General features: G+C 35.2%; 1 protein-coding gene across 1 annotated transcript in view; it reads right to left on the bottom strand.

Annotated features, from left to right (window-relative positions):
* Nucleotides 1–2,004: 2,004 nt before the first annotated feature.
* The window catches only part of LOC106673546, a 28,872-nt gene continuing 19,760 nt past the window's right edge, over nt 2,005–11,116 (bottom strand). Inside the window, exons 9-13 of the mRNA XM_014405695.2 lie at nt 6,795–7,024; nt 6,144–6,733; nt 5,859–6,084; nt 2,796–3,015; nt 2,005–2,740 (exon numbers count right to left, since the gene is read on the bottom strand). Coding sequence (XP_014261181.1) covers nt 2,449–2,740; nt 2,796–3,015; nt 5,859–6,084; nt 6,144–6,733; nt 6,795–7,024 — 1,558 coding nt within the window. The 3' untranslated portion in view covers nt 2,005–2,448. The remainder of the gene's footprint in view (nt 2,741–2,795; nt 3,016–5,858; nt 6,085–6,143; nt 6,734–6,794; nt 7,025–11,116) is intronic.

Below are 11,116 nucleotides of genomic sequence, written 5' to 3'. Positions count from 1 at the left end.
ATGATCTCAATTAATTCGTTTAATTGCTAAAAAAGGAGAAAATTGAAAATTAAATTCAACTAATGTAATTTTCATATTTTTTTCAATTAGATTTTCAATTTTCTCCTTGGTTTTTGAGTTTCTGATAGGAATGATTTTTTTTTAAATAAAAAAGAGTATCAAAGTGAGAAAACAATTCCTCCTTAAAAATTCAGTGACTCATTCATAATACGTTGAACTTTTCCTTCAGAACTCGATGATCTCAATTAATCCGTTTAATTGCTAAAAAAAGGAGAAAATTGAAAATTAAATTCAACGCTAGATTTTCAATTTTCTCCTTGGTTTTTGAGTTTCTGGTAAGTATGATTTTTTTATGTATCAAAATGAGAAAAAAACACATCCTCAAAAATTCATCGGTTCATTTTTAAGCCGTTGACCTTTTCCTTTATAACCTGTCAATTTCAATTTACCCTTTTAACTGTTTAAAATAAAGGAGTAAAAATCAACTTTTCATTATATTTAATCAAATTTTATCTCGTTTTTTTTCTGTAATTTCATTGTTTTCAAATGAAAAGGAGTTTGAAATGTTTGAAAAAATTTATTCACAAAAGTTCTTCGATTCGTTCTGGAAATATTGAGGTTTTTGTTCAGAACTCGACAATTACTCGTGTAACTGGTTAAAGGACAAAATGGAAAATTTATTGAATAAAAGTTGGATATTTAAATAACACAAAATATCGGGTTGTCCGGAAAATAATGCAGGATTTTAAGTTTTCATTAAAAAAAATCTATATAAAATATTCTGTTTACGTTTACAGGATTACTCATTTGTATGAATGTCAACACTTATTAATCCTCTTCCAAATGATATTGTTTGTTTACCTCTGTAGCATTCCGCTACTTGGAAATAATTCAGTCATCCTTATAATGTCAAAGCGAGAATTTCGTACGATTTTCTTTTACGAGTTTAAACTCGGCCGAAGCGGAGCCCAAACGGCTAGAAACATTAACCAAGTCTGGGGCGAGGGTTGTGTTAATGAGTGCACTGTGCAAAGGTGGTTTAAAAAATTTCGGGAGGGAGATTTCAGCCTTGAAGATGAAGAAGGTCGTGGAAGGCCTTCCTCTCTTAATGATGATGTTCTGCGATCAGTGGTGGAAGAAAACCCCAAAACAACTGTTCGAGAACTTGCAGAGCAACTCAAAGTCAGTAAAACGACCGTCGCTGACCACCTCAAGGCGATTGGAAAAGTGAAAAAACTCGAAAATTGGGTTCCACACTCATTAAACGATCGCCAAAAAAATCAGCGCTTTGATGTTTGTGCATCACTTCTTTGTCGAAACAAAAATGACCCATTTCTGGCCAGAATTGTTACATGTGACGAAAAGTGGATTCTCTACGATAACACTAGACGTTCTGGACAGTGGCTCGACAAAGGAGAAGCTCCAATACATTTTCCAAAGCCCCCAACTCATCAAAAAAAGGTAATGGTTACGGTATGGTGGGCTTCATTTGGTTTAATACACTACAGCTTCTTAAATCCTGGCGAAACCATCAATGCTGAATCATACTGTAACCAAATTAATACCATGCATCAGAAATTGGCAGTAATGAAGCCCTCTTTGGTCAATCGGAAAGGGCCCATTTTGTTGCATGACAACGCTCGACCACATGTGTCACGTGTAACGTCACAAAAATTATTGGAGCTTGGCTATGAAACTTTGCCTCACCCACCCTACTCTCCGGACCTCTCGCCTACTGACTACCATTTTTTTAGACACCTGGACCACTACTTACAACACATAATATTCAAAAATCAAACGGAACTGGAAAATGCATTTATTGACTTTATCAATTCTAAAAATTCTGAATTCTACTCAGACGGAATTAATAAGTTACCAACACGTTGGGAGAAATGTATTGAGAGTATGGGAAATTATTTTGATTAAAGAACATTGCTTTAAAGTAACTAGTTTCTTTTTTTTTGTTTAATACCAAAATCCTGCATTATTTTCCGGACAACCCAATAAATTTTTATGTTCCATTCTATTTTTAATCAGAGTAGATGAGTTTTAGTTTCACAGTATAATTAAGCGATGATCCTCGTGAATTTTAGGAAACAGACTGACCGGAAGCGACCTGACGCGAGCATTCCTGACCTCTCGGACTCTGCGGGATCACGAGTGCTGGAGTAAAAATTGTCTGATGTCCTCAGTCCGTGTCGGAGATTCCAAGCCTCGAAGAGAAGTTACTAGAAGAACTTTTTTTGGATTTGCGGTCGGCGGAAGGTGAATGATTGGTTCTTTGATCTGTGCTGGTGACTGGACATCCGTGTAGATTTCATAATCCCCGCAGCTTAATAGTACCGTTGTAAATTTTATGTGAAATAAAAGGCTAAGTCAAGAACGTTATTGTTTATCCAACCTAGAGCCATTAAAAAACGATAAAATGGAATGTCTGGATGACTGGAACTAATGTTTCTTTTTCTTCGCCTCTATCGGTTTCTTTTTCATCTTGTGGCAAATACACAAGATCAGACGTTTGAGCAATTTCAAAATAACAACTAGGATAAACATTACGATTAGAAAAAACGGCAGAAGTGTGTCGAGGTTGTGCAATTGATAAAACGGTAGTCGGGCGGAATGCGGTTGCAGCGCGTTTTTGTGTTTGATCACGAATTCGATCCAGAAGACTGCTTCTTCCAATGGAGAGTTGGGCCTGTCTCGGAACAGCTGAGACCTCCGTTTGACTTCCGTGACGTATCTGAAATCGTACAGTTTAAAATGCTACTTTTATCAAATATTTTGTCAGTACTTACGAAGGATTGTTGAGGATTTCGTTGATAGCCAGTAACAAATTGTGCTCAGTTAAGTTTTCAAAATTCATCCTAATGCCATAGCCAGCGTTTTCGGCCTGTATTGCGTTTTTGACCTGATCTCCGAAAAACGGTACAGAGATCAGCGGAACGGCATTGTGCACAGCTTCCATAACGCTCAACAACCCACCATGGGTAATAAATAGTTTCGTGTTTTTATGAGCTTAAAAAGATTTACTAAAATAAATTATACTATATCATACAGAAAATATCGTGCGAGTGTTTATAAAAGACATAGCCTTTTATTTTTACGCTGTCTGTTTTATTGTACAACTAAGTCCGGTTCCAAAAGTAATTTTCATGTCGAATCTGCTGGTGTTATTAGAATTTTAATAAGTTTGCGCGTCATGCCGACTTGTTTACCAAAGTTTTTTTAAATGTAATGCCCTATTTTTTGTTTTCCTTCAGACTCCAATAGTTTCAATTTATCGTGTAACTGGCTAAAAATGAAAAAACTGAAAATTTAATTGAATGGAATATGAAAATTTAAATCAACACAAATTAAATTAGTCATTTTGGAGGGGGAACATTTTCATCATTTTGAAAATGTTTACAATTTCATAATTTCAATTTATCCTGTAAATGGTTAAAAAATGAGCAAATTGAAACGTTAAGTGAATCAATTATGAAAAAAAACAATTACATTTGTGATTTTTGAGGATCAATTTTTTTCCACATATTTCAAAAGCCCTCACAACTCGATAATTTCAATTTATCGTATAATTGATTTAAAAAAAAAGAGAGTGAAAGTTCAATTGAATAGAATGTGAAAATTTAAGTCAACACAAATTAAATTAGTCATTTTTGAGGGGGAACTTTTTCATCATTTTGAAAATGTTTACAATTTAATAATTTCAATGTATCGTGTAAATGGTTAAAAAATGAGAAAATTGAAAATTTAAGTGTATCAATTATGAAAAAAAGCTAATTACATTTTTTATTTTTGAGGATGAATTTTTTTCACATTTTGAAAGCCCTCACAACTCGATAATTTCAATTTATCGTATAACCGGTTTAGAAAAGGAGAAAAGTGAAAGTTTAATTGAATAGAATGTGAAAATTTAAATCAACACAAATTAAATTAGTCATTTTTGAGGGGGAAATTTTTCATCATTTAGAAAATGTTTACAATTTCATAATTTCAATTTATCCTGTAAATGGTTAAAAAATGAAAAAATTGAAAATTTAAGTGAATCAATTATGAAAAAAAAAACACTAATTACATTTGTGATTTTTGAGGATCAATTTTTTTCACATATCTCAAAAGCCCTCACAATTCGATTATTTCAATTTATCGTATAACTGGTTTAAAAAAAAAAGAGAAAGTGAAAGTATAATTGAATAGAATGTGAAAATTGAATTGTTGTTGATTTAAATTTTTCATATTTTATTCAATTAATAGTCCCATTTTCTCCATTTTTAATTAATTACACGATAAATATAAATTATCTATTTCTAAAGGAAAACTTCAACATCTTCAGAACAAATCGACACATTTTGTGGATGAATTCTTTTTCACACATTTTGAGTTCGTGATATGATAATTTCAATTTATTGTGTAACCATAAAAAAAGAAAAAAATTGATAATTTAATATAATAAAATACGAAAATTGAGTTTGTGTTGATTTAAATTTTTCATATTTTATTCCATTAATATTTCAAATTTTTCTTTGTTTAGAAATTATCGAGTTCTAAAGGAAAATGTTCACACCTTTAGAACAAATCGATACATTTTTGTGGATGAATTATTTTTCACACATTTTGAGTTCTTATTATTTTCAAAATTTGTAAAAACAATACATATTCACAAGTTCATTGATTCGTTCTTGAAATATTCATTTTTTCCTTCAGAACTCGACAATTTCAATTTATCGTGTAACTGGATAAAAATGGAGAAAACTGAAAATTTAATTCAATGAAATATGAAAATTTAAATAAAACAAAAAATAAACTACTCATTTAGGAGGAACTTTTTCACCATTTTGAAAATGTTTACAACTTGATAATTTCAATTTATCGTCTAAACCTTTGAAAAATGAGAAAATTGAAAATTTACGTGAACAATTGTAAAAAACAAACTAATTACATTTTTCATTTTTGAAGATGAATTATTTTTTACACATTTTGAGTTCTTATTATTTGATCATTGCAATTTATTGTGTAACCATTAAAAAATGGAAAAACTGATTCAAATTTTTTATATTTTATTCAATTAATATTTCAATTTTATCTTCTTTTAACTAGTTGCACGACAAATATAAATTCTAGAGTTCTAAAGGAAAACTAAACTTCTTCAGACAATATGATGAATTTTTGTGGATGAATTATTTTTTACACGTTTTGAAAATTTCACTTTATCGTGTAACTAATAGAAAAAGGAAAAAATTGGACAATTTAATTGAATAAAATATGAAAATTGAAATTGTATTCTTGTTTTAATTTTTTGACCAGTTAAGACGATAAATTGAAATTATCGAGTTCTGAAGGAAAACTTTATTATTTCCTGAAGGAATCGATGAATTTTGGAGAATGTATTTTTTTAAACCTTCCAAATTTCTTTCTATTTGAAAAAGATAATAACAAAAACTCAACAACTCAAGGAGAAAATTGAAAATTGAAGTAAATTTTAAGTTTTTAGAACAGATCGTTGAAATTTTGAGAACGTTTTTTTAAACCTTCCAAATTCCTTTCTATTTGAAAAAGATAATATCAAAAACTCAATAACTCAAGGAGAAAGTTGAAGTAAATTTTAAGTTTTTAGAACAAATCGTTGAATTTTTGATGTCATTTTTTTATTATTGAAAATAGAAACATACTGAAATTTTAACAGCACCAGCACATTCTAAGTGAAATTTTACTTTTAGATCCATACTTTGTTTTAAAATTTAAAATTAAGCATTATTTTTCTTTCGATTCTTAAAAAGTTGTCACGATGATCGGATGTAGCAAAAACGTAATATTTATCGTATACATACAGTTGAGAATATATATTTTATTATAATTACCAAGAATGTCCTGTTGTGGAAACCATTTAGATAGTTTGACATTTTTTGGAGCAGCTGGCAAATTGTCGCTTTCCCATTTCCAGAGTACCCTCTGGTTTAATTTTCTGAATACATTCATGAATGTGTCTACAAGATCTGAATTTAACAGAGTAGATATTTCTATGTTCGATCCGAAGCTAAAGTAGATAACACCATGTTTGGCACCGTTCATGAAGTTTTCTATATCCTAAAAAAATTTTAAAAATTATTCTCATGGGATTTACATTTTTTATTTGATTTATCAACCTTTGGCAGAGGCTTGTTAGGTTGGATGTTTATTCCACCGATTTCCTTCACGTGGGGCGACTTCGGATAAGGGTAACCGACTGAATAATGGGAATTAAGAAGGATCAGTGCTTTGTCTGACATGAATTTACGAAGGGGCGGACGTGACTCCGAGCCGGTATAGTTGAAATACTTATCCGTAAGCCACTGAAACCTCCATTGACCTAGATAACAGACCAACAGGGTCGAATATGTGATGTACGCGTTGTGAAGCCTTTCGAGATAGTTCATGTTGTCGGTGAACTCCGACTTGTAGTCGATCATGTAGGCCGGGTTGTCAGGTAGACCGGCTAATTCGTTGATCCACGCGCTTTCTCCGTGGGGATTGACATCTATGCCAATCGCGTTGAACTTGTGCATGAAAGCCGCCAAAGGCTCTTGGAAAAACAGCGACTCAGTCATGATCACGTCGTACTTCTCGTCGGAATGTATCAACCCTTGAAGTTCTTCAGACTGCAACACTTTTTCGGTCAAAAACAAACCCATTTCGTTCAGCCAGAAAGGTATCACGGGGGAGCTTAATTTTCCGAAATCGATCAAGTTCATTTGTTCTAAAAATAAAAACGCAGAGAAGAAATTTATACTGTTTATTGTATTTGTGATGTAACTTACCGGTCAAGTCTTTAAGATAATTTGGTAACAATAGTTGTTTCAAATTTGCCGGCGGTTGTTCCACAGGAATCGGACCGACAAACATGACATGGTGACCTTTCTTGGCGAGTTCGACTAAAATTGGACGGAAAACGTTGTGGTGGCTTTTGGCCGGGAATGGGAACAAGGCCAAAATTCTAGCTGCGAGAGCATACTCCAAACACGTCGTTAAAAACAAAATAATAATTAACCTGAAATAAAAAAATCTATATTGATTATGATATTACAATGAAATTTTACAGTTTCATTACTTAATTTTTTAAGAAAGTGCATGATCTTTCTTCAATCAACAACAATATAATTAGAAAAATTAACGAAAAAATTCGAATAATTTAAATAATAATTACAATTAATTAAGTTTTTTAGTTGAGATAAAACAGTCAATGGCACGAGCGGGATTCGAACCCACGACCTTGAGCTATCGTGGTCGAGCTACACCAACGACCCATTTCAACCCCACCTTTTGAATTTTCCCTCCTTTTTTAGATGGGACGGACCAAAAGGGGGGGTTGAGATGGGAGGTTAGTGTCCGAGCGGATCAAAGTAACGATAGCTCAAGTGGTAAAGTATCGGCGTATCTAGCCGAAGGTCGTGGGTTCGAATCCCGCTCGTGACACTGACTTTATTATTTTTTTATTTAATCTCAATCCAAAAACCTTAGTTGATTGAAAGAGTCTGCTGGTGCTATACAATTGTAATAACTAAATTCAATAGTTTTCGTGGTCCGCTTGACCAACTACATTTCAATTAATTAAGGTTTTTAGTTGAGATAAAGTCAGTGTCACGAGCGGGATTCGAACCCACGATCTTCGGCTTGATACGCCAATGCTCTACCACATGAGACCTGTGTGTGACCTCGATTCAATCGGACAATAACTTCCCATCTCAACCCCACCCCATGAATGTTCCCTCCTTTTTGCCATTTTTCAAATGTCGTGTAATCTATTTGATTCTTGGAGAGAAATGAAATGACCACGGAGAGCTTTAGTGAAGTATACTTCATTTTGCTTATTACATTTATTAAGTTTCGTGGTCCGCTTGACCAAATAAATTCGTTTCAATTAATTAGGGTTTTGGTTGAGATAAAAAAGTGAGTGTCACAAGCGGAATTCGAACGCAAGACTTTCGGCTAAATACGCCTCTGCTCTACCACTTGGCGTGTTTAGCCGAAGGTCGTGGGTTTGAATCCCGCTTGTGAAACTCACTTTTTTATCTCAACCAAAACTGTAATTACATTCTAACATTGAGAAAGTTTTATTAGGTCGGTTTGTGAAAATTAATTCAATTTTAGATCAACTTGAAAAAAAGGTCTTGGTGAGGTTAACAGTAAATATCTCGAATACTATTGAGAATTTGAGAAAGGTGGGGTTGACCTTTTGAATTTTCCCTCCTTTTGGCCATTTTTCGTGTAATCGGCAAATCGGTCGTGTGAAAAATGGCAAAAAGGAGGGAAAATTCAAAAGGTTGGGTTGAGATGGGAAGTTAGTGTCCGATTGGATCGAGGTCACGATAGCTCAAGTGGTAGAGCAGCGGCGTATCAAGCCGAAGATCGTGGGTTCGAATCCCGCTCATGCCATTGACTTTTTTATCTCAACTAAAAACCTTAATTAATTGTAATATATTAATTGGTCAAGCGGACCACGAAATTAGTGAATTTAAGGAATTAAATAATAATAATAAATGCAATCAGAAGATCATTGAGCATTATAAAGGAATCGCAAGGAATTTGTAATGCCATTATTTGCTCTGACTCGAAAAGTGGTCTCGAAGCAATCAAAAATAATTTCTCGGTTGACCCATATATCTTAGCAATTTACAAATATCCCTATGAAATCAGAACAGTCAACAAACATGTGATATTCGTTTGGGTTCCTAGTCATGTCGACATTTCTGGAAATAAAAAAGCTGATCAACATGCAAGGAACGCCGCAAACCATCCACAAAGAACAGATCAATTTCCTCTCCGCCCAGATGATATAGTCGTTTATGTTAAAAACATTATCAAACGAAAGTGGGCGGCAAGATGGATTGTCTGTAGAGATGGTATGGAAGAAATTAAGCCGGTTGTACGTAAATGGCCAACTGAGGGACTTGAGAGAAAAGAACTTGTGATCCTCTCGAGATTGCGAATAGGTCACATCAGGCTAATCCATAATAGGCTTTTAATAGGCGACAACCTTCCAACTTGTCCTCGATGTATGCGAAGTGCAGAACGCATCATTTTGACAGTAAAACATATTTTGGTCGACTGTCCCACTTTACAACCCTTTAGACAAAGGCTCAACCTTTCGAATGATTTACAGGAGTTTCTGGGTCTCCAGTGTTTCTTTCGAAGAGCGCTTTTCAGCTTTCTCAAATTTATTGGAATTTGTAATGAGATTTAGGCCTTTTCCCAAATTGTTATACCATTGAATGCCTGCTAATATTCGAATGAGAGTTGTGCGTGCAAGATTTCTTTTTTCATAAGTTTTTGAGGCTGTCGGAGCGGAAAAATTAAATGGAAGAAAATACAAATTGCGGGGTAATAAACTGCAATGCTCAAAATCGCAATTTAAATAAGAAAAATACCTCCCTCAAAAAAAAGTGTTATTGTGTTTTGTTTCTTCTTATTATTATATAGAATTAGCTTATGTATCATATTTGAATGGAAGAATAAAAGGATAAGGATGAACCTAAAAAATCCGTATATACGGTAGTCATAATTGACCTATTTATTATTTAAATTAATTATACTTTTTATGTAAGGTTTTGGTTGAGATGAAAAAGCTAGTGTCACGAGCTGGATTCGAACCTACGAATTTGGACTCAATATGCCGCTGCTCTAACCAAGTGACCTATCGTCCACACGGACGGTTCCTAAATATCTGAAGAAATCTTGAAAAATATATCAAATGTATTTTTTTTCATTACCAGAGGATTCTAGGAGCCATAGTTCACTTAATGTGGAACTGCGGTGACAATGGGTCGTACACTGTGGCCAAAGCGGGGATGCAACCTGAAAAGGTGAGCCTCGTGTCCTCGGTCACTTCTCTTTCTCAATCCAGGTCCTTCGGCAGGCATATTTTTTTGAGACCTCTCCCAAACTTTGGATGTAAGGAGGGTATCCAGGCGCAACGTTATGGTGTAGCCTTGGGAGCCTGGCAACCTCTCTAAAGCTCAACCAGTATTCGTGTCGCCATCCGGGTCGGCAGCGGACGGCGGGTGCTGCATGAGAGGCTCACGAGGGTTAGAATACCAGATCCTGTCTACAGGGGGAGGCTTCATAACCATCTGACCTAGGGGTAGCAGAAAATGTTCCAAGTCCAGCCCTGGTGCATGGGAATGGACTCGTAGTGGCTTAGTGGCGATGCTCCAGGCAAGAACATAGTGTGAACCTGTTGCTCGGGGGTACCATTCCCGGTTTCCTTCCGAGGCAATGTTCCTCTAGGGGGTGGTTAGCAATTCCACTTTAAACAAAACCGCGGCCAGGTCGGATCCGAAACTTCTTACGCTGGAGGAGCCACAATATTCTGGGAGATAGAGAGCCTTCTCTATCTAGGGAGCCGGCGGGACGACCCAGGCTGATGCATTTCAGCCATCTGAGGTTATTCTTTGCAGCCCCATCCTCTCGGAATGAACAAGCGGAGAGCGAGGTCCGCGTCTACACCAAAACTTGGGGCTGTAACATCCATCGTGTCGCGAGCGGAGGTGCGTCATCTTCATCTTGAGAATCAAAATGTCCGATAGGGCCGAAAGGCTAGGTACGGACGTTCAAGATCCTCATGTCCTTTTAATGGTTCAGAGTAAATACGGGAAACAATGTCTTTGTTGTTCCCAAGAATGATGATTCGGTAAAATGTGGTAACTGAAGTTAACTGAAAACGAGCACATTTTGACACTTGCTAACAAAACTCTCACCTTTAAAACTGGAAAACTACTAGGGTTCTATGTTACCAACTTCTTAAAAGTGCGTGTAAGGCTTGGGAGATGATCACACTAATGCGCTTTACCGTTACTAAATACAGGTACGTCGATGAAGGCAAAGATTCAGATAATGACGAAACAAATAGATGTATGAATTTCCAAACTTATTGAGTAGTACCATACAATAGATACAAACAGAAAACTCGTTTCATACAACAAACCCACACAACAACAAGGGCTAAAAACAGTCAGTTTCCCCCCCCAACAACTTGCTATACATGTACTGCTTAACGACTCGGAATGCTTTATGTCAACCGAGCTTGCGCATAACGCACGCGTTTAGTTCCCGATGCATATTAATGATGAGACAGTGATTGATG

This window comes from Cimex lectularius, unplaced genomic scaffold, assembly GCF_000648675.2.
Source record: "Cimex lectularius strain Harlan isolate CLEC.00 unplaced genomic scaffold, Clec_2.1 scaffold42, whole genome shotgun sequence".
Classification (NCBI taxonomy): Eukaryota; Metazoa; Arthropoda; class Insecta; order Hemiptera; family Cimicidae; genus Cimex; species Cimex lectularius.
The sequence above is the reverse complement of the archived record's forward strand: the minus strand, read 5'-3'. Positions and strand labels throughout refer to the sequence as shown.